This window comes from Budorcas taxicolor, chromosome 4, assembly GCF_023091745.1.
Source record: "Budorcas taxicolor isolate Tak-1 chromosome 4, Takin1.1, whole genome shotgun sequence".
Lineage (NCBI taxonomy): Eukaryota > Metazoa > Chordata > Mammalia > Artiodactyla > Bovidae > Budorcas > Budorcas taxicolor.
Genome location: NC_068913.1, coordinates 66,948,702 through 66,974,957, shown reverse-complemented (window position 1 = coordinate 66,974,957; position 26,256 = coordinate 66,948,702). Strand labels below are relative to the sequence as shown.

General features: G+C 40.5%; 1 protein-coding gene across 1 annotated transcript; it reads right to left on the bottom strand.

The window, feature by feature from the left end:
• Window positions 1–5,978: 5,978 nt before the first annotated feature.
• On the bottom strand, window positions 5,979–6,992 carry NEUROD6 (neuronal differentiation 6). The gene has a single exon (XM_052639165.1). It carries the CDS (start codon window positions 6,990–6,992, stop codon window positions 5,979–5,981), a length of 1,014 nt encoding a protein of 337 aa, XP_052495125.1.
• Between the last annotated feature and the right edge of the window lie 19,264 nt (window positions 6,993–26,256).

Sequence of the window (26,256 nt, the reverse complement as noted above, 5' to 3'; positions counted from 1 at the left end):
ATGGAAAAAGCAAGAGTTCCAGAAAAACATCTATTTTTGCTTTATTGACTATGCCAAAACCTTTGACTGTGTGGATCACAATAAACTGTGGAAAATTCTGAAAGAGATGGGGAATACCAGACCACCTGACCTGCCTCTTGAGAAATCTGTATTCAGGCCAGGAAGCAACAGTCAGAACTGAACATGGAACAACAGACTGGTTCCAAATAGGAAAAGGAGTACGTCGAGGCTGTATATTGTCACCCTGCTTTTCACTTATATGCAGAGTACATCATGAGAAATGCTGGAATGGAAGAAACACAAGCTGGAATCAAGATTGCCGGGAGAAATATCAATAACCTCAGATATGCAGATGACACCACCCTTATGGCAGAAAGTGAAGAGGAACTAAAAAGCCTCTTGATGAAAGTGAAAGAGGAGAGTGAAAAAGTTGGCTTAAAGCTCAACATTCAGAAAATGAAGATCATGGCATCTGGTCCCATCACTTCATGGGAAATAGATGGGGAAACAGTAGAAACAGTGTCAGACTTTATTTTGGGGGGCTCCAAAATCACTGCAGATGTTGACTGGAGCCATGAAATTAAAAGACGCTTACTCCTTGGAAGAGAAGTTATGACCAACCTAGACAGCATATTCAAAAGCAGAGACATTACTTTGCCAACTAAGGTCCATCTAGTTGAGGCTATGGTTTTTCCTGTGGTCATGTATGGATGTGAGAGTTGGACTGTGAAGATGGCTGAGTGCCGAAGAATTGATGCTTTTGAACTGTGGTGTTGGAGAAGACTTGAGAGTCCCTTGGACTGCAAGGAGATCCAACCAATCCATTCTGAAGGAGACCAGCCCTGGGATTTCTTTGGAAGGAATGATGCTAAAGCTGAAACTCCAGTACTTTGGCCACCTCATGCAAAGAGTTGACTCATTGGAGAAGACTTTGATGCTGGGAGGGATTGGGGGCAGGAGGAGAAGGGGACCACCGAGGATGAGATGGCTGGATGGCATCACAGACTCGATGGACGAGAGTCTGACTGAACTCCGGGAGTTGGTGATGGACAGGGAGGCCTGGCGTGCTGCGATCATGGGGTCGCAAAGAGTCGGACACGACTGAACGACTGAACTGAACTGAACTGAAAGGTGGGTCGGTGACACCAGGTGGGCTACACAGTATAACTTCGGCCACATAATGCTTCACTGGAGGTGGCACTGGCATAGGCATCCTGTGCATGGGGGCATGCCTGAGAAAAGGCATCGGTGGTGCCAGGAACTGTAGATGAAATCCTCTCCTTACATGCTTTCAAAATCCAGACAGCAAGAGACTGGAGGTTTGGCATTTCGCAAGGAGAGAGGAGGAGGACTGCACTTAAGAAGAAATCTGCTTAGATTCTATAAGCGGGGGAAGCCAAAGAAACCATTTGGTAGCATGAATGTATGTAGTCAAAGAGGAAAGAGATGGTAGAAACAGAAAAAAAGAATACTTAGGAAAAATGTAAGATCTCAGACAGGGGAAGAAGGAACTGGTGAACAGCAGAGGTAATGACATTGGTCTTGGAAAGAGGAGAGCAAACCATACAGCTGGGAAGGGATGGGGCTCACTGGACTAAGCCTCTTATCTGGCAGGCTAAACTCTTGTGAGTAAGGCAGGTGATGCCATGGGTGGCACGAAAGTATCATGTTGGAGGCCAGGAGCAGTGCAGTGTGGGGATATAGAGGTCAGTGTGATTCAAGACAGTCCCTCAAGGGATACTGATGAAGGATGGCTGTACTGCATCAGTGGTCCGGTGGAGGTTTGATATGCAGTGTATCTCATTAGCACACAGATGGAAGACATGTCCTGAAATGTTTCCCTCCCGAACCATCATGAGGATTTTTGAAACAGCTGAAAATTATGATGAATACCTATGATGTGCAAGGCAAACTGCTGAGGAGGTCCTCACAGTGTATAAGGTGAGGTTCAAACCTTGAGGCTTCCGAATTTAGAGGAGACGCATGGCAGAGATTGATGGATACTAGATGCCTAGGGAAAGGGGAAAGTCACTCAGTCGTGTCCGACTCTTTGCGACCCCACAGACTACACAGTCCATGGGATTCTCCAGGCCAGAATACTGCAGTGGGTAGCCCATCCCTTCTCCAGGGGATCTTCCCAACCTTGGGATCGAACCAGGGTCTCCTGCATTGCAGGTGGATTCTTTACCAGCTGAGCTATGAGGGAAGCCCACTAGATGCCTAACCAACATCCATTTTCTCCTTTTTGTTTTTCTTATTCACAGTACCTGAATTCATTCCAGGTGGCACTGTGTTCTGATAAAAAGAATGTATTTTGCAGTTTCTCTTAAATCTAGAAGTGGTCAGTGAAATGTAAGTAGTCATTGGGGGCTGGCTTTCACAAATATTCGCTAAAGGGATCTGATGAGGTAGGTGGCATATTCTTTTGCCACCCTCTTTTCTGCTTCTTAATTGGAATGAGGATGCAATGACTAGAACTGCAGCAGCCATTTTGGGCCATGAGGTGAACATGACAATGAAATTTATACTAAATTTAGTGGAGTAGAAAGGGAGATGGAGCCTAAGCTTCTGGTGCCTTTTAACAGCCATACAGGTCCTACATTACCTACTGCTTCTCTTATATAAGAGAGAAATGCATCTTTACTTTGTTAAGACCACTTATATAGATGTATGTATATTATATATATATAATATATACTAATTCTGTTGAAGGAGAAAAGACAAACTTTTGAGAAGTTAAATATGGGAGTCACATAACAGCTCAAAAGAGATGCTTAATCAATTTGAAAGACAGTAAAGACCTCTCATCCTGGGAGGTAAGGAAAGTATGAGGTTAGGAATTGGACAAGGAGCTAAGGTATCCTGACCTCCTGGGTGCTGTGTACTATCTCACTGTAATTGCAATAACAGGTTAGCAGCGAAGTAGCATTTTGACCTAAATCTGTCTGTTTCCAGGCCTTCCTGATCCTAAACTGCAGTCTCTGTGCTATCCTATTTCCTCTTCCATTGGAGTGATACCGTAAAAGTATCACGTAAAAGGATTCTGCAGGGCATTGAATCTGTGATGTTGGTGTATGAATGAACAAATCATATGATTTCTTGGAGTTGCAGTCAACAGGGAACAGAGACGGCCCTATTAAGGAAGAGAACTGATACTCTGCCCTTGGTGAGTGTAAAGGGGGGCAGCTGGGTGATTCCAGGCATCATCTGAGATCTGAAGGATGATTAAGTCACAGGAATCAGTCCCACACACCCTGTCACACACAGCACAGTATCCTGGATTCCACCAGCCCACTGAAGGAGAGAGCACACATCAGATTTGTGCATCCCAATTATGGAAGAAATTTCATTATCTCTGGGGTCTTTGACTACAGTCCCGCTCTTGCTTGAATTTCATGCGAAGAAAGCTCTCAGATGAGACGCTTTTTCTGAATATTTGCTTCTTCCCCAGACATTCAGCCAGCTGCTTTTCTTTGTAGCTCTCCCATATTGCCAGAAGGGAGACAAGAGAACGCATCTCCTGTTGCAGCCTCTACTTCCAACATGAGTTTGTGACCGTGGAAACACTATACAGCTTTCAAAGGTTTCCTGGACCAACAAGACACTGAGAAGGCGCAGGGCGGGTCACCTTGGAGAGAGCAAGGGTAGGGGGGAGAGACCGCACCTATTCCGCTAAAGACTGAACAGTACTGCCTGCTTTAAAAATCAAACACAACAGATTCTTCTAGTTCTAGATGCTTCCTCACGTTCGTGCTCTTTGCTCAGATAGGGTGAGCAATGATCAGACTCAGCGTCTAGGGGGCCTTAACGAGGCCAGGCAGTCCAGGACCAGTCCCAGGGAAGGGCAGGTGTGCGAGGATGTGAGGAAGCAACCAGTCACTCCTGCGTCCGCGACTTACAGGGGACAGGCGGCTGGCTCTCTACCTAAGGCAAACTTCTCTCTGTCCGTAAGGGGCACTCGGCTTCCCCTTTCCCGACTCCTTTGCCCCTGCCTTCGAGGGGTTTGAAGGGGCAAGTGCTTTCATCACCCGTCCAGTCCCGCGCCAGTGTCTACTGGCACCCTTGCCCCTGGGAGCGCAGCGTCCGTACGCGCCGCGGGCCTGGGAGTTTAAGGCAGGGGGAGCTTGGAGACCGCGAAAGCCGCGTCTCTCGAACTTGGCTCAAGAAACCCCGCCAGCCGTGGAGCGGCAGGACGAAGCAGGACTTTAGCCGAACTTGGGCAAACTGGAGCGGTCGCCGCCGCGAGTGCCCCGCTGCACAGGTGAAGTGGGCAACCCTTTTCCCACCTTTCGGGGCCTGGTCGCCGAGAGGTCTCCTCCTCCCAGTTCGGGGCAGGGTCTGGCGGGCCCGCCCCCGACGATGGTGAAGTCTCTTCCGCAGCCACACCGGTGCGAGAGCCGCGGCCCCAGGCCCGAGGGCGCCCACTGCGGGCCGCACCCGGGCAGTGCAGTCCGTGTCCCTGCGCTCCGGTGACCGCAGGTGAAGGAAAGCCGCCTTCACTCCTCGCCGCGCCTCCCGCGAGGCGCCGTCCGGCCTTCAGGGCACACAAGAGGGCAGCGTGGGCGCAGCCGTGGGCCGCGGACCCCTGCCCCGGCCCAGCCAGCCCCGCGCGGTCCTGCCACCCCTGGACCCACTTTTAGTGGCCTCACCAGCCTTCGCAGCTGTCCCCATCTTCCTCTCGGGAGGCAACCTGAATACAGGGGCATCTGGAGTGAGGTCACTGCCACCTTGATTTTTATTTTGGAAGGGGCTTAGTTGTGCTTAAGAGGGTGAGCTGCTTTGCGTTTTTCAAGTAGGGTTTAAACTTACACTCACACAGAATTTAGCCTCTAATCGGCCAGACTTATTTAAAAGGCACAGAGGAAAACCTTCCAGTTTTAACATCCACTCTGGTGTTTGCTGGAAATTTGCCACCAAATTTCGGCTCGAGCTGAAGGTTACCAGGATTTATCATTGTTTCCCCAGGATGTTTAACCCTCATGGGCACCTCTTCTTTCATTTAAGATACTTAAAAAACAATCATGTAAGCACTTTGGCCATTTTGTTTAAGAAATTTGTTTTATCTCGTCTGATTTTGAAATCCAGAAATATTTCTGAAATTGGGAGGAGGGAAGGTTGGAGACAGAAAGCAGCTGTGTACCAGGGAATAATAAGTATCATGCAAAAATATCACAGCTAATAGATGTCCTTTAGGAGTGGAAATATCTGTTTAATTGCTTTAAAAATGTGGGTGGAAAAACACAATTATACATTGTGATAACAAACCTGTACAGATAATTTCTGAACAATACAAAACAAGTGCTGAAAATTTTTTGTTTAGGATTGAAATAATTGTTCCAAATTATGACACCACCTACCCAAATATCACGTTGCCCCATCTGCAAATCCTTGAAGAGGAATAGTTACCAATCCAATGCATTTAGACTCATTCTTAATAAAAAGAAAATTGCATAGCTTTTTATAGTGTTGTACATCCTCAAATGCATCTTCCAATATCATTGTCAGCTTAGTGTTATTCTCGATTTTTTAAATGTTTTTCAGAGATACAGAATATATAAATTCCTAATAATTATAAACACATTTTATTCATTTGATTTTAATAACATGCATTTTCATAATTACTTACTGTACAACTGAAGTAGACATTGAATTATGCTGTGTGCATGTCTTTATTCAACAGTATATTCTTAGACACCTTGCTCAAACAAATGAATTTAAAAGAAAATAAAACATGAAAAATAAATCCTTCCAGTAGAAACAAAATCACAGTGCTTTACAGAACAAAAGGAAAGGAAAAGAAGTTCTCATAGGAAAAGAGATTTATTATTACATAGAAAATTCTCACAATAGTTGAAACACACTCCAGAACTAGTAAACACCTTAGATAGAGTTGTGCCAATTATTCAGCCCACAAGCATCTGCTTTGTCTTAATTAGACGGGGGAGGTGAATGACCACTGTTTATTTTCATTTTCCTCATTAATTATGAAAAACTGCATTTAATTCATCTTGCATGGTGAGAGATTGGCTGCGCAGATGTAAGTCGTAAGGGAAGTGGCTGTCGGTGGGCAACCTGAACATGGCACCCTGCCCAAGGGGACCCCTGGGTGGCACTGCACAGTAATGCATGCCATAATTGTAATTTTTGCCATAGTCCAAGGTTTCTTCTTGCTTCAGGGAAAATATCCCATTATAGTTAATTGGGGGAGGACTTAAGGGACCTTCAAACTGAGGGCTGGCACACTCAGGGGAAGTGCTTTCATAGAAGGATTCGTATGCACTGCAATAATTGTAGGGTTTCATGGACTTGGAATTATCAAGAGTTCCATGCCCTGGGGGAGTGGTGAGCTCAGGGCTGTGGTAGGGTGGGTAGAAGGTAGAGTAGGGTGACCTTGTGTGGTGTGCAGCCTCCCCGCCCTGACCCACCAGGAAACTCCTGGCATTGAGCTGCAAGCAGCCTGCCACCAAGTTTGTAGTTGGCTGGGAAAGACCTTTGCATAAGTTTTGGACGAACGTGAGCAGATCAGGTCTCTTGCCGATTCTCAGAATTTCAGAAAGTGCCCAGATGTAGTTTTTGGCCAGTCGTAAAGTTTCTATTTTGGACAGTTTTTGGGTTTTAGAATAGCAGGGAACCACTTTTCTCAAATTGTCCAGGGCGTCATTGAGGCCATGCATCCTGTTCCTCTCCCGCGCATTAGCTTCCTGTCTCCTGAACTTGACCCTCTCCAGTCGGAGCTTGGTCGTCTTTTTTTTCCTAAGACCCCTCCTTCTGGGCAACCCGTTTTCATCTTCCTCTTCCCTGTCCTCCTCCTCTTCTTCTTTCTCAGTCTCTTCTCCAGGGGCCCTTTTGATGCTCTTTCCTCGAAGGACAATCTGTTTGGAAAAGCTTTCTGGTTTCTTAATTTGCTTCTGGTCCTCGCATTCTCTAGAAAACTTTCTGCACATCTGGGATTCTGGCATTACAACAGACTCATCAAACGGTAGTGTTAACATGGTTCTCTAACCTTAAATTACCTGAAAAAATGCCAGCACAATATTTAAAGTGTTTTCATTTTTAAAGTTTATACACGTAAAACATATTCAATGACTTAATCATAAGAATACGAAAACATAAGAAAAAACTGATTCAAGGACTAATTTTTATATATTAAATAAAAATTTTGAGTTTGTGCAGCCTTGTTATTATAAAAAAATTGACACATGCAATAGGATTAATGAATACAGGCAAAGTATCAAAAGAAAATAAAACATAAAGTATTTATTGTGATACCACCACTACCTCCGTTTCTCTTTGATTTTAAACTGATTTTTAATACACGAAAAGGACTGTGGAATTCAATCAAATGCAAAACATGATATAGCAATGCAGAATTTCATTAATTCCAATTCCCCTGAGTGCAAAATGAGAAGAGACACCAGTTTTTAAAAGAAAAAGTGCTGCTTCTCCATTAGCTGACACATTTGTGGAGATTTTTTGTTAGGAAGAAAATAAAGCCTTAACTTTATTTACTGTATTATATAGCAAGGAATTTAGGTAGTAGCTGTAGAAATATACAAATTTAAGGAGAAGATTAATCAGAGCCAATTTAGAAAACTGCTTTCTTTCTGATCAGTAAAGAAATATGTAAAAGAGCACTATTTTCCAAACCTTTACCAAAAAAAAAAAAAGTGGGGAGAGGATTAGGCTAATTTGGGATAAACTCTATAAATAAAATTTTCAAAATCACTGACATTATTTTAAGTCAAAGAAAATAGTGAGACTCCTTTTCTATTTAAAATTTTTCTCAATGTAATTGTTTACTGCTATTCAAATCATCCTGACAAAAAACACTCTCGTAGTGTTTTTGTTCTACGAACCACAGAAGTCTCCCTCTAGCTAATATCTGACAGGAACAGTCCAAGGATTCTGACTGCAATTGTGCACGTGTATTCAGAATCCTGAATGAAAGAGAAAAATAATTTGTGTTTCAAATGCAATTTGGCTTTTGTTTGGTGAAGCAGCAAGTATTTTCATCTAAAGTCTTCAAACAAATAGGCATGAAAACAGAGACTTTTTAATTTAACAATCTCTAGCTCCCTCAACACACACACACACGCACACACACACACACACACACAAACTCTTAGTAATGTCCACATACTTGCAGTTACATAATAGCAGTGAAAGTATGTGATAATTACATCATAAGAATGAAATATGATAAGAAGTTATAGATGACAAAGAGCATATAAATACTATAAGACAGTGACACTGTATCTTTAAATACTTGCATGCAAAGCCAGCATCAATTGAAGTATATCTTTATTTATATTACCTTAGGTTTTAATTTCATTCAATAATCAGTTTTCATTTTGGATCTTCCAAATCTTTTCAGGCTGAGTGTCGCATCGTCTCCTGGAGTCTCTAGATCTGTGTGTATCTGCACTATCTCATTGATCTCTAAAAAGTGACATTGATGCCAACTGCCAGAGCTGGTACCCATGCCATCTGCTAGTGACGTCACAGGGCAGAGAGAACCATGTGATCCTCTCTCTTGGGACCTTCATTCTGCACTGATCATCTGGCATCCCTGTAAGTGGGTACCAGCATTCATGCATCAACACAGAAGGTTAGACTGATAGGAAAAAAATCTGCACCAGCCTTTCACATACAGTAGGTGCGTTTCTCCTCGAGCTGCTTCGGCTTCACTGGCAATCTGTAGAAATAGCTGTGTTAGTGTTCAGTTTCGCCCTGCCAACGGTACAACTATTAGGGAGTCGTTAATATTCCATTCATTTACAAGATGGGCTTTTGTGTGAGCGAGAGAGGTTTTTTTGTTGTTGTTGTTATTGTTGATGTTTTGTAAAGATCACCATCCCGTTTGTGCACCTGGGTACCCAGGGAAAAAAAAGGCAGTGAAAAGGAGCTGAAATCAGGAAAATGGTCTTGAGATGCTTAACCAAACTAAGATTTGTGTAAGCGAACGGGGATCAACAAAGGTCTTCTGATTTCCTTGTTTTGTTTCATGGCATGAAACTTATGGGTGTGTGTCTGTGTGTTCTCTTATTAACATGTAAGACTTCTGTGCTGCTTAAGAATTTGGAATAAAAGAACAGTTTCTCCATCTGGGGTCTGTGAAAGACATGCTCAGATGCTCCCCTTTCTACACTTGCTGGTATCTTTCAACAACTTTTCAGAGAGATTCTTTGTGTATCTGTATAAAATGCACAGACAACTGCAAGCCCACTGTGAAAGATTTCAAACTATATTCTCGTGCCCTCTTCCCAAAGTCACAACTTTACTCTCTTGTCCCTGTCTTTACAGCCTTCACTGACCTGTTCCTCATTTCATTTCATAAACAATAAGCATAAAAATGATCACTTAGGTTTTTATCTTTCTCTCCCTGACATTCTGCTGAGTATTTTATTCAAAGGTTAGCTTTCCTATTTTTTAGAGCTTTCAGATATTTTTCCCTTTCTTCTAAAAATCATCCCTTCACATTTTTTCCCCTGTAGATCAAAATCAATTTAAATATCTTCTCATCTTTATACCAGTGTCCAGTTATTTTTCTCTGTCAGATTTATTTCATATTTATCTTTTTTCTCCCACCTTTCCCTTTCGGTTTCTTAACAAAAGCAGGGTAGAAACAGTTAAGCAAGGCTGGCAAAGCCTTGTGGATAAAACAAATTGTGAAGCCAGAGGCAAACCTCGTTTTCTTCTTTTCTCTACTTCCCTGCCACCATCACCCCCAACCCCTGAAATAAGAGGACATTTTATTTCAGGATTGCCTATCACTAAAGTTAAAAGTACACTTTAAAAAAAATAAAAGTTTAAAAATAGACGAACACAACCTTTGTTGTTTGACAACTGAGTAATCTCTTTCTATAAAGTGAGACAGTATGCTTTTGGTATTAAAGTAATCCCTGGCAGAGTCATAACTGTTGAATCTGTGTTAGCATTCCCCTTATAAATCCCAGTTTTGAAAGGTTTAAAATTCTGCTGCTTTAATGCATTTTAGTTCCAAATTGGCATCAGGGGCCTCAAGCTAAATGCAGCTTTTCTCCTGTCATACCCCACTCATTTCCGTCTCCTCTCAAAGTTACCTGACTTTTCTTGGGCTGTTTTAGAAAATTTGGAAGAAGTTGACAAAAAGAAGAATCATGCTAAGTAAAGGCGGGTTATTTTTTTCTCTCAATGGTTTGGTTTAAAAATGCAAATTTAAAATAAAAATAAGGCTATACACGCGTAACTTAAAATAGGTGGGTAGGCTGGCCTAGCTCATGTTTTTTTTTTTAAATAATCCGATATGCCAAAGGCATTTCAAAATGTCTTGTTTAAGGGGGTAGTCCTGGTAATGGGTGCCTTGAGACTATTTCCTATAGCTTGTGGTTCAGAAACAACATATACTTTTTATATCAGCACAAGAGAATTTCTATAGGAAGACCAGGTGCAGATTTTGTTTGTTCTCAAATATAGTTTACTTTTCAAATGTGAAGGAGCGTAAGTATCGGAATCATAAGCTGCAGAGCAGCCAGCCTTGTCATGAATGTTGCATATTGCACTATATTCTAAAGTTGCAAAGTCTCCAGAAGCCTCATTGTATTACAGGCATCACAGACATGAAAATCAAAATCCAAGGAACAGATAATATGACGTGTTGGTAGAAAATTATCACCGGTGTAGCTCATCCCATGGATAGATCTTATATTTTATCTTTGCGATGTGCAGACAAATGAGAAACAGCTTTTCCATGAAAACATTTGGGGCTGTTCTATTTCTGCCTTTGAACATGAAATAAAATCCTTTGGTGGTGGTAGTGATGTGCTGGGGTGGGGGGAATAGAATCTGTGTTGAGGTTTTCTGAATATTAATCTATTGTTTGATAGTCTTAGCTATTTTTTCCCAAAAAAGAGGACACAAAAAGTTGTTATGTCAAGATTTATCAAGGATTCAGTATGTTTGTACAATAATCTTTCAAATGGAATTTCATTATGCATTTTCTACTATAGTTAAGATATGCAAATGTCTGTGCTGTTAATATGCATTCATAACATACACCGTAACGGCTGTTCTACTCTCTGCTAAGAAAGCATGTTAACACTAATACTCTAAACAGAAATACATTCTGAGTTATAGACACATACTCAGAGTGTGGGGTAAGTATCATCCCCATTTCTATAACCTATTTTCTCATTTTACGGCAATCACTGCACACCAAAGTTTACACCTATAACTCAGTTCGTTATTAACTGAACTGATATGATCTTTGCTTCTGGGGATATGACATTTTATAATAGATTTTTTTTAAGGGCCCAATGTCTGTCTGTCTGCCTCTGTCTTGCTTTCAGTGGGTGAATGTTCATATTTCACTTATAAAAATGACCCAGGGGAAATTTAGATATAATTTGACTCAGTTGCAAGGCAACAGAGACTGAAAGTCTAAATTAAGGCTCAAGTGTTATTATTTTTAGGTCATTCAGTTGGTACCTGTGTCTTAGCAAATGGGAATTCTGTTGACTTTCCTTTTCACAATCCCCTCATTACTTAAGAGATCAGTTTGGAACATGACAAGCATTTTCCTTAGCTCTCCAAGGGTATAAGGCAGCAGAATGGAACCTGCCCAAGATTAGGCAACAAAACCCCAGGACTGGAGTTTTTTTCCCTCACAAGTAGGGTACTTCCTGAGATAGATATTGGATAATTTTCTCTACTGCTTTCTCTTTCTTTCTTTCTTTCTTTTAAGCTCGTAGACAAACGCTTCAGGGCAGCCTGGAAGCCTGTGAGCCTGCCAGTGTTAATCTCTAGAGTTTTAACTCTGTGATCCCCACTGCCTCGAAAGAGTTTTATGGCTGTGGCAGAGCATCCCACTTTGGAAAACAGCCCTTGGGATTTAAATAAAGGTATTTAAATTATAAGACAAAAACACAAAACAGTCTTATTTCCCTTGAAGCTTTAGAGGGCTTAAAATATAACTTAAATGAAGATGTCTTAATAGTTTGTCTACATGTATATACACGAGGATGACTTAGAATACAGATAATCTGGAAATAAAGCAACATTTGGATTGTTTTTTAGATTTCTTTCAGAGTGAAGACTAGATTGAATGGTACTGTTATTATGCAATAAAATACATTGTTGTTTATGCCACTCACAAAGCACTACAATATACAGTCTTTAATTTCAGCCTTTACGCAGAACAACACTGCAGTCCTTTCTAGAAATACATTTCTTATTTTTCTTCCATGAAGCATACTCTTTATTTTAATCACAAAATTGCATTTATTAAATTCTTTTAAAAATTTGTTATCAAATAAGGTCACCTAAATCTGCCAATGAAAACTTCTACCAGTATGAGAAAACCAGTGTCGCTAGACTGAGTTATTAAATTTCCAGCTGTTAGTAAAGAAATGATGTTTGATTAACTTTTGTGATCTCATTGTAAGAAAATGTAGTTTTCTTTAGTTTTTATAATATTAAGAATGATTTATTGTCCCCAATTACTATTTTTCATGTTACTGAATTCAAAATTTTTGCTATATCCCACTAATATGTATTGTAATCATTACTTACAAACATAGAACACAGAAGTGCAATTTGTCTTCTTCCTGTTGTATGAATCTATTTTGTAAGATTGCAGTGAGTATTTTATAAGGAGGTTTTTATATTTTGCAAAAGTATATGCAAACTGCATCTTGAAAATCAAGTTTTAAGTTAGTTGCTTGTATGATGATATGTAGGCTCTCTTCACACAAGGGATTCCTGGATGGGTTTCAAGGGATTCTTGAGCCTCCTAAGATTGTGTACAAATTTGGCATATACATACATAAGTACATTTTTCTAAAGAAAGGCTCTCTCTCAGATTCTAAAAAGTTGAGAATCACAACTAGAATTTTGTGGACCTACTAACCTTGCTTTAAGCCTGATCCTGCTGTTTAATAGCTATGTGTCACTCACTCATTCATTTATTCATCCATTCAACAAAGGTTAACTGAATATTTATTTCAGAGTAATGCTTGACTCCTCTTTTTCGCACTCTAGAAACCAAAGGTCTGCAAATTTTCTCAGTACTGTCTTAAAATAATATCCAGAATCTAACCACTTTCTGGCAATTCCACTACTACTTCCAAACTGCCTTCATCTCTCACTTGGCCTAAATGACACCTGTGCTTTCACTCTTGACACCTTATATTCCATACACGGTAGTCAATTCAGCATCCTGAGGCATCTGGTTAAAATCTGAATTAGATTGTATTTGTCAGAGCTCAGAAATTTTCAGTGGCTTCTCCTCTCCCCCACTTGAAGCCAAGTCTTTAGAGAGGCCCAGAGGCTTTCTCTGGCCTTTCCAGTCTCACCTTCCACTGCTCTCACCTTCATTCATTCAGCTCCAGCTGCACTGGCTTTCTCACACTCTCAGGCATGTTCCTACCTCAAGATCATTGCCCTTACTCCTTCCTGAGTCTCCTTCCATGGTTTACTCTCACATTCTTCCCGTCTCTGCCCAAATGGTCCTGTCAGAGAGGTCCCCTTTGACCACCCTGGTGTATACTGTACCCTTACCCCTATCCATCCCTCTCTATCTACCTCCCACCAGTTTTGCTTTTCTCAATAGGGATTATCACTTGCTAACATAATGCACTGACTTATTTATTGTGTATCTTAATCTACAGTTCTAGCACTTGCTCATGAAAGGCCATAAGTACGTACTTGAATGAAGATAGTTGTTCCAGGCACTGAGTTAGTGGTGGCTATTCAGCGGTAGAATAGCCATTTCAAAGTTGTTGAGGAGGTTACAGTCTAAATGGGGGACAGACAATAAACAGGTAAACACAGAATTGTGAAATTTACATGTTAGTGGCTACAGCGAATCATGGGAAGATCTACTGGATGACATGGGAACCTTTTTCCGATTCGTTTTTCATGCTCAGCCATAAAGGAAGAGCAGCAGAGATAAGAGCACCTGTGAAAGGTCACGTGTTCTCTAAGGACCAGAAGGGTCAGAGCCCAGTGGTAGTGAGGATCAGCTCATATGAGACTGGACAGTGGTGAAGAAGATGTTTTTCCAGAAACACATCTACTTCTGCTTTACTGATTATGCCAAAGGCTTTGACTGTGTAGATCACAACAAACTGTGGAAAATTCTTCAAGAGATGGGAATACCAGTCCATCTGACCTGCCTCCTGAGAAATCTGTATGCAGGTCAAGAAGCAACAGTTAGAACCAGAAGTGGAACAACCAGTGGTTCCAAATTGGGAAAGGAGTAAGTCAAGGCTATATATTGTCACCTTGCTTATTTAACTTATATGCAGAGTACATCAGGCAAAATGCTGGGCTGGATAAAGCACAAGCTGGAATCAAGATTGCCAGGAGAAATATCAATAACCTCAGATACACAGATGACACCACCCTTATGGCAGAGAGATAAAAGGAACTGAAGAGCCTCTTGTTGAAAGTGAAAGAGGAGAGTGAAAAAAACTGGCTTAAAACTCAGCATTCAGAAATCTAAGATCATGGCATTTGGTCCCATCACTTCATGGCAAATAGATAGGGGAACAATGGAAACAGTCAGAGACTTTATTTTTGAAGCTCAAAATCACTGCAGATGGTGACTGTAGCCATGAAGTTAAAAGACGCTTATTCCTTGGAAGAAAAGCTATGACTAACCTAGACAGCATATTAAAAAGCAGAGACATTACTTTACCAACAAAGGTCTGTCTAGTCACAGCTATGGTTTTTCTAATAGTCGTGTGGATGTGAGAGTTGGCCTATACAGAAAGCTGTGCACCAAAGATTGATGATTTTAAACTGTGGTGTTGGAGAAGACTGTTGAGATTCCCTTGGACTGCAAGGAGATCCAACGAGTCCATCCTAAAGGAGATCAGTCCTGGGTGTTCTTTGGAAGGACTGATGCTGAAGCTGAAACTCCAATACTTTGGCCACCTCATGCGAAGAGTTGACTCATCTGGAAAGACCTGATGCTGGGAGGAATTGGGGGCAAGAGAAGATGGGGACGACAGAGGATGAGATGGCTGGATGGCATCACTGACTCGATGGATGTGAGTTTCAGTGAACTCCGGGAGTTGGTGATGGACAGGGAAGCCTGACGTGCTGCAATTCATGGGATCGCAAAGAGTCGGATACGGGTGAGCGACTGAACTGAACTGAACTGAAGATTTGAAAAGATCATTCTGGCTGCTATGGGGAGAGGAGTTGAAGAGAGAAGAAGAAGAAAGAGGGAGAGGATTACAAAGCCTATGAAAGTGGACAGAACAAAAGGGTAGTCTAGATTAGAGAGGTGATAATGGAAATGGAGGTGGCTTAGACGGTAAAAAAAAATTCTGCCTATAATGCAGAAGACCCAGGTTCAGTCTCTAGGTTGGGAAAATCCCCTCGAGAAGGTGACGGGCACCCACTCCAGTATTCTTACCTGGAGAATTCCATGGACAGAGCCTGGAGGGCTAGAGTCCATGGGGTCACAAAGAGCTGGACACGACTGAGTGACACACACACAATGGAAAAGGAGAGAAGGAGTTTGGAACTATATTTTGGAGATACAATCAACAGAACTTACTGATGGATGGGCATAGATAGATGTGGGGAAGTTTCTCAACTTCTGGTCCTGGTGATAATGAACAGAAATCTTTCATTCACAATCTGCCAAGAACCAGCCTAAATGCTTCATTTACAGTTAACATTTGAACAATTTAGGGGTGGGAGGTAGATGTGCTAATCTTCCTCACAGTCAAAAACACATGTATAACTTATATTTGGCCCTCCATACACACAATTCCTTTATATCAATGGTTCTGCTTCCTTGGGTTCACTCAACAGTGGCCTGTATAGTACTACAGTCTTTGCTATGGAAAAAATTTATAAGCATACCCATACAATTCCACCTGTGTTGTTCAAGAGTCAACTGTCTCATGGAATCCTTGCAATAAGGTAGATGTGACTATCTCCATCATAGACTCTATGAAACTGTGGTTCAGAGAACTCATATTTTTAGTTGCTCAGTTTTTAGGTGAGAGAATCATGATTAGAACCTAAGTCGGTCGGAATCCAAATCTTGATTTGTTAATAACTCACACTTTACTGCTTAGAGAATTAAGTGATCAAATAACAAATTGTCTAGCGCTGTTTCTAGTACAAAATAAATCCTGACGGAATAATGAGTATTAGAAGAAGTAGAAAAACTTAACAATGAACCTATTCATGAAGTGAAGAATTATCCAATTAATATATCAGGTGACTTAAGCTTTTTTATTCTAGATATTTGTTTTTTGGATCCATGTATATAGACAGGTAGGTCAGTAGACTGCCATGTATGACATAATCCTCTAACAATGATTAGCATCATCATGACAGTGAGCTTCTGTTAGTGTAGAAGAATCAAAGATTGAATTGTTTATTCTTTCATTATTTTTCATTCCTTCAACAAGACACTCACTTTCCTGTGTTACCACTCTAGATATTATGACGAAAAGCGAAGATAAATAAGAGAGCCCCACTTCTTAAGGAAATTAGAGTTGAATTAGCACATAAAACATGTCCATGATTTCTAATGAAAAGTAGTGTGAGGCTACTATGAGAAGAGAGTTCATTGGTAGGGAGTGAAGAAAGAATTTGGGTAGAGTTTCCGAGTATGTGGAGAGTTATTGTTTTCATTCAAAGTATAATAGAGACGAAAAGCATACATGACAATAAGTACGCAGCTCAATTAATGTTGACAAACTGAACACCTCTGCGTAATAAGATCTTGATCAAGAAATAGAACATTACCAGAAGCCTCCTGCCTACCCTTTCCAGCTACCCACCACTTTGCCCTGAGAGAGAACTCTCCTGAATTCTAACACCATCGCTTGGTTTTGCTCACTTTTGTACATTATATAAGTAGTATCATTCAGGATATACTTTTGAGGGATCTTAGCGTTTTTGTTTTTGCTGTTTATCCATGTTGTTGTGCATATCTGTAGAATATTCACTCTCATTGCTGTATAGTACTCAGTTATATGACTGTAGTATAGTTTGTTTCTCCACTCTGTTGTGACAGGAGTTGGGATGATTTCCAGTTTGCAGCGATTATAAGTAGTGTTATTCTAGTACAAATAATTTATTAAACATATATATATATATATAGTAGGTGTAGTCCCTTCCTAGATATATGACCAACAGAAATGCATGTGCATACATGTATTCTGCATGTATAATTTTAAGAGAAGTTTGGAATAGGACATTTAGAAAGAGTGAATCTTTACTACCTGCCTGCATGATAGTCACACACTTTCTAAGATCATTAGGGCTTTCCTGGCAGCTCAAAGTTTTTCAGTCTGTTACCAATCTACAAGTGTTTATTGAATGATACCTTCGAAACAAACCTTTGTGATGTTGGAGAAAGACAATTGAAGACACAGTCCTTTCCCTCAATGACTCAAGTCAAGAGTCCTGTTGAGGAGTAGAAATTAACAGACTTAAAGCAGTGAGATACATGAGGGACAGACTATGGTATGGCTGCTGCTGCTGCTGCTGAGTCGCTTCAGTCGTGTCCAACTCTGTGCGACCCCATAGACGGCAGCCCGCCAGGCTCCCCCGTCCCTGGGATTCTCCAGGCAAGAACACATGGTATAGAGTATCAAACAAATGAATATCTGCTTTGTTTATGTAATATCCTTTAGGAACATGGTGCAAATTTATGATTTAGCAAAATGCTTACCAGGAATATTTCAGAATGGCTGTGCTTAAAGAGTACTTTAGTTGATTTTAAGTTTTAAAACATGATGGCTAAATTATTGACTAACGTTTGATTATGTTATATGAATACTTTTAGTTAGTCACCCAGTCGTGTCTGACTCTGTAAACCCACTGACTATACCCCGCCTGGCTCCTCTGTCCATGGAATTCTGCCAGTAAGGATACTCAGATGGGTAGCCATTCCCTTCTTCAAGGGATCTTCCTGACCCAGGGATCGAACCCGTGGCAGTAAAGAATCTGCCTGCAATGCATGAGACCTGAGTTTGAACCCTGGATTGGGAAGATCCCCTGGAGAAGGGAATCGCTACTCACTCCAGTATTCTTGCCTGGAGAATTCCATGGACAGAGGAGCCTGGAGGGTTACAGTTGTTCACGGCATGGCAAAGAGTCAGACACAACTGAGCAACTAACACTTTATACATAAGCAGATCAGTATGTGGTATCTGGAACCAGAAGCCCTGGTTTTGCCACTTTCTTGCTAGTTGACTCTGAGTAAGGTCCTATGCTTTAGCTTGTTCCATCAAATAGGGATAAATATATTTTTGTTTTATAGGTTGTTGGATGTACATGGCTATTATGTTAGCTAGGCCTTACATTATTATTTGATGGATTATTTTAAAATAAAAATGGGGGGGAGGCTAAAAATAAGGTATTCTTTGTGAAGGAAAGGCTCATGTCTCTGGCACTGTCCTCTGGTTAGCCTAGTGTTTGGGGTATAGAAGGAGAGCACATATTATGTTGTCAATGAAACCAATTATTTTGAAAATATTATATCCTTCTATTTACAAATTTTGCTCCTTGGGCCAGGAAATATAGTGGAATGTTAAAGTTAAAATAACATCTGAGGGAAGCTTGAGCCAGGCTACAGATATTTAAGGAACTTGCGCTTCTCTCCTGTGAACCCTCCATTTCTTTCTTGCAGAAACAGGGCTTTGCCCTTTGTCTCCACCTACTTTTGAATTTCTTAGTGGCTTTGATGGAAGGAACACACTGCATACCGGAAGATAAACAGACAAAAGCATTTTTAGTCCTAGTATTTACATGCTTGCAGACATAAGCCCATGAGATGACTCTGAAACTAAAGCATGTTTGAAAGGCTAACTTTGTTCATGACGTGGATTCAAACTCATACAGGCACGATCCAGTCACTTCAGGGACCACTCTCACGTGTCCTGAGATCTGCCATGTGCAGGTAGATCTTATAACTCCTAGATCACACTAAAAAAGTTTACCATTTACTACCCATAGCAATAAAATAAGCAGCAAACTAATTCTGCACAAAATGAAAAAGCCCAAATCATTATTTGTTGTTTTGTATTTTAGACTTCTGGTTGGTTTGCTCTGTTTGGCTGGCAGATCTCATCTAATTACAATATATTTTTCATTTGTGTTTTAAAATAGCAATCCAAACCCACTGTTATTGTAACATATGTGGTAAGTTGTTGTTCCTGGGGTGGTAATAAATTCGTGGCGATCCATTCACATCCTCATGGGTTGGAATTAATCTTACTCCTCTGATTTCCCACTACACTTTGTGCTTCTATTATTGTGCTTAGCATAATTTACTTTGTAGTGGAGCTATTTGGGAATGCATCTGTCTCCCCAGCTAGATCATGAGGACAAAAATTATCTTGAATTTTTATCTGTTTCACTATGTTTTGCAGTCCCTACATCACACAGCCCACTGATTTGTTCTTAGTATGGACACAATCAATATTGATAGTTGAATCAAGTCGATCACTTGCACATTTGGCTGCAGAGCACCTGAGAGCAATGAGGCCCATCTGTCAATCAAAGCTATGATCTTTGCTTCATTAACACCAGGGCTAAGCAATGAGGTAATACGTTAGTGACAAAGAGCTTCATGCCCCACATATCACACATTAGATGGTAGATTATATAGTTCCTTAAGCAGCAGATATCTTTTGCTAAGCAAAAGGGTCTGAGGTGGCAATACTGATCCATGATTTTATTTGGTCTGTGCAAAGACTTGGACCTAAGTATCTCCTTCCTGGCTTTTTTTTTTTTTTAATCCCCAAAGGCTGCTCCAGTACTAATTATTTTTTCAAAAGCTAGAGTAACTGCTTCACTAAGCTGTTTGCTGTTCATTTTGGCTATCAATACTGGTACAAGATCCAGGCTAAGACTGTCGCACATGGCTTTGACTTCTTTAATTGGCCAGTGTTATTTTCTGCAGGAACTATATCATTTTTTGACTCAAAGGCTAAGCATTCATTCTCCAGGCTGGATTTTCTACCATTCACAGGAGATAAGTTTGGCTTGTTAGTGGCAATGATATCTTTCTGTATGCTAGCTCTGCTTTTCTTCTGTTACATTTTTGGGAGATGTTGACATAAAAAAAAATGGAAGGGACTGTCCTCCGTCATGCTCCATCTGGCCCTGCTGGTTACTTGGCTGCTGAGGCAGTGCATACATTTGGTGGACTGATAAGGAATGGGAAATCCACGATATTAATATCGATCCTCTTCTCTGAAGCAGAAATCCTTCCAGTTTAGCATGTCTCTTACAAAGAATCCATGTCGGGAGGGGGCTGAGAGAGACTCCGTGGAGAAAATGAAATAGAAGTGACTACATTATGCATTTGGAATTAAAGACCAAACAGAACACTTGAAGATGGCATGTTCTTAACAGCTGTAATTATTGACTGTCTAGTATGATAAACCAATAGAACATGGTGCCCATTCTTAAGAGGCTCTTGATATTTAGGGACACTTAGACTCATGTAGACATATTCCTATAAAGTAGCTGGGTAAGAATCATTTATAAAACTCCATAGAAGTCTGTCTCTTTTAGGTTGGAAGAGACCCTAGACATTTTGGTAGTGATAGCAGTAAAAACAGAATAGCCCATTGGAAATTTGGATGAAATAAACATGCTTACCTGGAAGAATTATGATTTTTCTACAATAGGAAAAAGCAGATTGAAAAAGAAATTCTGAAATGTAACTCAGAAGGTCTTTGAGTACTTGATTTTTAACTATTCCTCAGGAGACTGAAAAACTCATTTTTATTTTCCATGGGAATTCTAGTCATAACTAAATAAAAAAGTGAGAATTATATGGGTGAAGTGGTGTGGTCTTTGTTTCAGAAATTCTGGGCAGCATGGAATTATGACTTTTGTGGGCCCTAGGCACCTTGCTTTTTTAGGCCCTGTCCACCAATAAAAAAATAATTCAAATTATCAAAATTATACTTAGTGACTGTGTTGCTATATAAGAAGTATAATCCAAGGTAATTTATATTATTATTATATAATAATATGTTATTTATATGCTTATATATGGAGTAGGCGTCCCTGGTAGCTCAGCTGGTAAAGAATCCCCCTGCAATACAGAAGACCTCAGCTCTATTCTTGGGTCGGGAAGTTCCCCTGGAGAAGGGATAGGCTTACTCACTCCAGTATTTTGGGGCTTCCCTGGTGGCTCAGATGGTAAAGAATCTGCCTGCAGTGTGGGAGATCTGGGTTCGATCCCTGGATTGGGAAGATCCCCTGGAGGAGGGCATGGCAACCCACTCCAATATTCTTGCCTGGAGAGTCCCCATGGACAGAGGAGCCTGACAGGCTACAGTCCATGGGGTCTCAAAGAGTTGGACACAACTGAGTGACTAAGCCCAGCACAGCACAACACATACAGAAAAAAAATATATATGTATATATATATAACAGTATATATGTTTATAATTTTTATTCTTGTGTACTGTACCTAATGGATGAATCTACCTACCCACCTGTCATTGAAGGTAGGGCCTGGCCAATAGCACTTTTAGACCTCCACGCGGTTGAGAATCTCTGTGCTTTGGGAGTTACCCCCTAACCTACAAGGACCTTGAAATACCTTTAAGAAGTGTCTACCTCTTTTGTTTCCTTCATCTTCCAGTTTTCATAAGCCACCCACTCTCCATATGAAATACACCTGGTTGGGGGACATGGCAGAATGGGTATACTACTAAGACAGCCAGATTTAGCAAATAAAAATGCAGGATGCCTAGCTGAATTTGAATTTCAGACAAATTCATGTGTTGGAAAAACTTATACTAAAAAGTATTTATTGTCTCTCTGAAATTCAAATTTAACTAGGTATCCTGTGTTTTACCTGGCAACTCTCTGTACTTCTTTTATTCTTGGAACCCAAGTTGCTTTTTCATTATAAGCTACACTTTCTGATTAATATGCTATGCACTTTTATAGTGTTTCCCAATGAATACTCTGTAGACTGTTAATGGGACCCACAAAAAAAAGAATTGCATGGTCTAAGGTGTTTTTTTTTTTTTTTTCTTGAATTCTTCCATATGACAAAGCTCATTATGACTTTCCCAAGAGCAGGAGGTAGAAACATGTCCCAAATTTGTTAAACTATCGTGAGTGACTTCCTTTCTCCTGGAGTATCTTGCAAGACTGAAACTTCTGATGGAATACATACAGTATCCTGCCAAGGGCCAATGTGCTTTTATTTATGATGAGTCTGATGGATATTTTGAACCTGCCTCACTGATCTACTTTTCTTTCCCTTTTTGCTCTTATTGGCTTCTGTGGTGACTGGTACATTGCAGGGTGAAATCCAGCTTTCTCTTTTATCTCAAGTGTTTTATAGTCTCCCTCTGTGACTGGGGTAAGGTTTAGGTGCAGCTGGACTTCACAGTGTAGGGTCTGTGGAATCAAGGATTTTACCTTTTAAAATAATGTTTTATTTTATTGAATATAGTTGATTTACAATGTTGCGTTACTTTCTGCTGTACACTGGAGTGATTCAGTTATACATATATACATTCTTTTTCATATTCTTTTCCATTATGGTCTATTATGGAATACTGAATATAGTTCCCTGTGCTATACAGTAGGACCTTGTTGTTTGTCCATTATGTAATAGTTTTTATCTGCTAATCTGAAACCCCTAATCTATTTTCCTCTTCCCCTCCTCCTCCTTGGCAACCACGAGTCTGTTCCCTGTGTCTGTGAGTCTGTTTCTGTTTTTTCTATTTTGTAGACATGTTCATTTTTGTCATACTTTAGATTCCACATACAAGCGATGTCATATGGTATTTGTCTTTCTGACAATTTAGTATGATAATATTTAGGTTCATCCATGTTGCTGCTAACGGGATTATTTCATCCTTTTTTATGGCTGAGTAGTATGCCATTGTATATATGTAGCATGTCTTTATTGTGGATTTTATCTTATTATTGAATAAAGGGCACCTGAGGCAGGTGTACAGGGCCAGTTGCATAATTAGTGGGGCCGAGAATAAACTGAGGATGCAGGGACCTTAGTTCAGAAATTGTTAAGACTTTCAAGATGGCAACACGCAGATCATTAACCAACTATGAAATCCTTCTAGGTACAGTGTCCTTCTGAGTGAGTGCCTACACAGGTGGCACACTCATGAAGTCAGCCTTGCAGGAGCCCCATCCTCAGTGCCAAGACACTAAGAGTCTTCACCCAGGGAACTCCAGAAAGAGTTTTCAAAGCTTAATCAAAACTATCTTCATAGTTACTAAGATGTCATAAGCAAGTGCTATATAACTAGATTAGGCCCCAGAAGATATAGAATTTTGATATTTTATTCATTGTGGATTTTTTCATTAATTTTGAATTTTAAAAACATTGTATTAAAATGTTATTTATATTGATTTTGATGCTGTTGTAGTCTGTTCAGGCTGCTATCACAAAGAAACTTAGACTGGGTAGCTTCAGTTCAGTTCAGTTCAGTTCAGTTCAGTCCCTCAGTCATGTATGACTCTTTGTGACCCCATGAATCGCAGCACGCCAGGCCTCCCTGTCCATCACCAACTCCTGGAGTTCACTCAGACTCACGTCCATAGAGTCAGTGATGCCATCCAGCCATCTCATCCTCTGTCATTCCCTTCTGCTCCTGCCCCCAATCCCTCCCAGCATCAGAGTCTTTTCCAATGAGTCAACTCTTCAGATGAGGTGGCCAAAGTACTGGAATTTCAGCTTCAGCATCATTCCTTCCAAAGAAATCCCAGGGCTGATCTCCTTCAGAATGGACTGGTTGGATCTCATTGCAGTCCAAGGGACTCTCAAGAGTCTTCTCCAACACCACAGTTCAAAAGCATCAATTCTTTGGTGCTCAGCCTTCTTCACAGTCCAACTCTCACATCCGTATATGACCACTGGAAAAACCATAGCCTTGACTAGACGGACCTGGGTAGCTTAAACAACAGAAATTTACTTCTCACAGTTCTGTAAACTGTAAGTCCAAGATCAATGTGCCAGTTTGGTTTCTGGTGAAGGAGGACTCTCTTCCCAGCCTGCAGATGGCCACCTCTCACTGTGTCCTCACACGACCTTTCTTTGGAGCACAAACTGGAGAAGCAAGGGAGACAGAGAAAGAGAGAGATCTCTTCCTCATCTCATAATGCCACTAATACTATCATGAGGGACACAACCTCATGACCTAATCTCACTCTATTTACATCCCAAATGCCCTGTCTCCAAAAATCATCACACTGAGAGTCAGGGCTTCAGTTACAAATTTTTTGGAGTGTAGATATTTATTCAGTTTATAATAGAAATGTGTGAAAGTGTTAGTTGCTCAGTTGTGTCCACCTCTTTGCAACCCCATGGATTGCAAAGAGCCCACCAGGCTCCTCTGTCCATGAAATTCTCCAGGCAAGAATTTTGGAGTGGGTAGCCATTCCCTTCTCCAGGGGATCTTCCTGACTCAATGACTGAAACTGGCTCTCCTGCATTGCAGGTGGAATCTACCATCTGAGCCACCAAGGAAGCCACCACTTTATAACAGGCACCCCCCTAAATTTTGTTCTGGGGTGAATGCTTATTCACATGCCCCTGCTGCTGCTGCTGCTGCTAAGTCGCTTCAGTCGTGTCTGACTCTGTGCGACCCCGTGGACTGCAGCCTACCAGGCTCCTCCATCCATGGGATTTTCCAGGCAAGAGTACTGGAGTGGGTTGCCATTGCCCTCTCCTAACCCTAGCAAATGGTGATGAAAAATTATGATCTATTTTATTTACTTTAAAACATAGTTTAAAAAGGGAAACATTTTCTTCCTTTATTTCTGTTTTACAAGTCAAACACAGAGCTATGTATATATTACATAGATACATACACACACCCCAATGAATAAATGTGATTTCATGGAAATAGTTGGCACAAAAATCTAGAAGCATCCTTATAAGAATGCTTCAAATGGAAATGAAAAATATTAGACTAAACTATTTGTGATTAGAATTATACTTATTTCATATGAGTGTTTTTTTTTTTTTTTTAAGAATGGCAAATCCTAAAAAATAATTGTGGCCAAACATATTTTATCTGCTAATTTATCTGGTATATTTTTAAATTTTCTCCATATGAAAGCAGTTACTTGGTCAATCATAACATCTGAATAATGCAAAAGAGGCTGTTCTTATTTAACAAATCACAGCTTTAGTTATTTTCTTAAGTTTCTGGACCACTGTTGATTTATTTATTTATTCTTTTTTTTTTTTTAATTTTTGCTTACTTGTAGTGGCCATCTGTTTCCAAGTGCCAAGAGTCATCTCTGTATATTTTGGCAAAATGTTCTTCTTTTCTTTGGCAGACGAGCTCTGTTCAGTCCACATGCTTTCAGTGGTCCTAAATTCACCTCCAGAGATATGTTAGATCCAGGGCCCAATTCTGGCCAGTCAACAAATTCTGTTCCCTGAATCGAGTGCATGCTTGGGGATCAGTATTTCCCCCAAGTGAGCCCAGTGAGAGTCAGCTTCAGGCTTCTGATAAAACTATTGGAAAAAGACAATTTTTTTTTTTAAACCACTGAAGCTGCAGAGCTGGACGAATGTCAGTCTGGAGCTGCTAGTGCCATCCTGACCACTCCTGAGGGGAAACTGATAAAAGAAGAGGCATACACAAGGGAGAGAGGCCAAGACATGGTGAGGATCCCTAATGGCATTTTTTGAACCCCTGGATCAAGCTATATCTGAAGCCAGCTACCTCAGACTTTTAGTTGCGGTAATAATAAATTTAAAAATTCTAGGATGGACTGGGAGTTTGGGGTTGGTAGATGCAAACTATTACACTTAGAATGGATAAATAACAAGCTTCTAATGTGCAGCACAGGGAACTATGCTCAATATCCTATGATAAACTATAAAGGAAAAGAATATAAAAAAGAATATATATATGTGCATGTATGTGTGTGTATCAGTGAGTCGCTTTTGCTTTACAGCAGAGATTGACACATTGAACATCAACTCTACTTTAATAAAAAATTGTAAAAAAAAAAAATCTGGTTTAAATTTCTGTCACTTACCAACAACAATACTGACAAAATTTAATGCACAAGAATTTCAGAGTCAGAGATGTGATGATTATATTGCAAAAGTGGCCTTTTATAAATATCAGAGTCAGTCTGAAGGCTCATTAATTGATATCTTCCTTAGACTATGTTAGATCCCTCCGAATAAGTACCTGGACTGCTATGCTTTCACAAAGAATTGTAAGTACCTGCTTGCCTGTCTGTCTCTTCTTTTGGACTGTGTGAGTTCGT

What these genes read in the sequence shown, in the direction of transcription:
- NEUROD6 (XM_052639165.1), bottom strand. Translation starts at nt 6,992, where the DNA reads ATGTTAACACTACCGTTTGATGAGTCTGTTGTAATGCCAGAATCCCAG.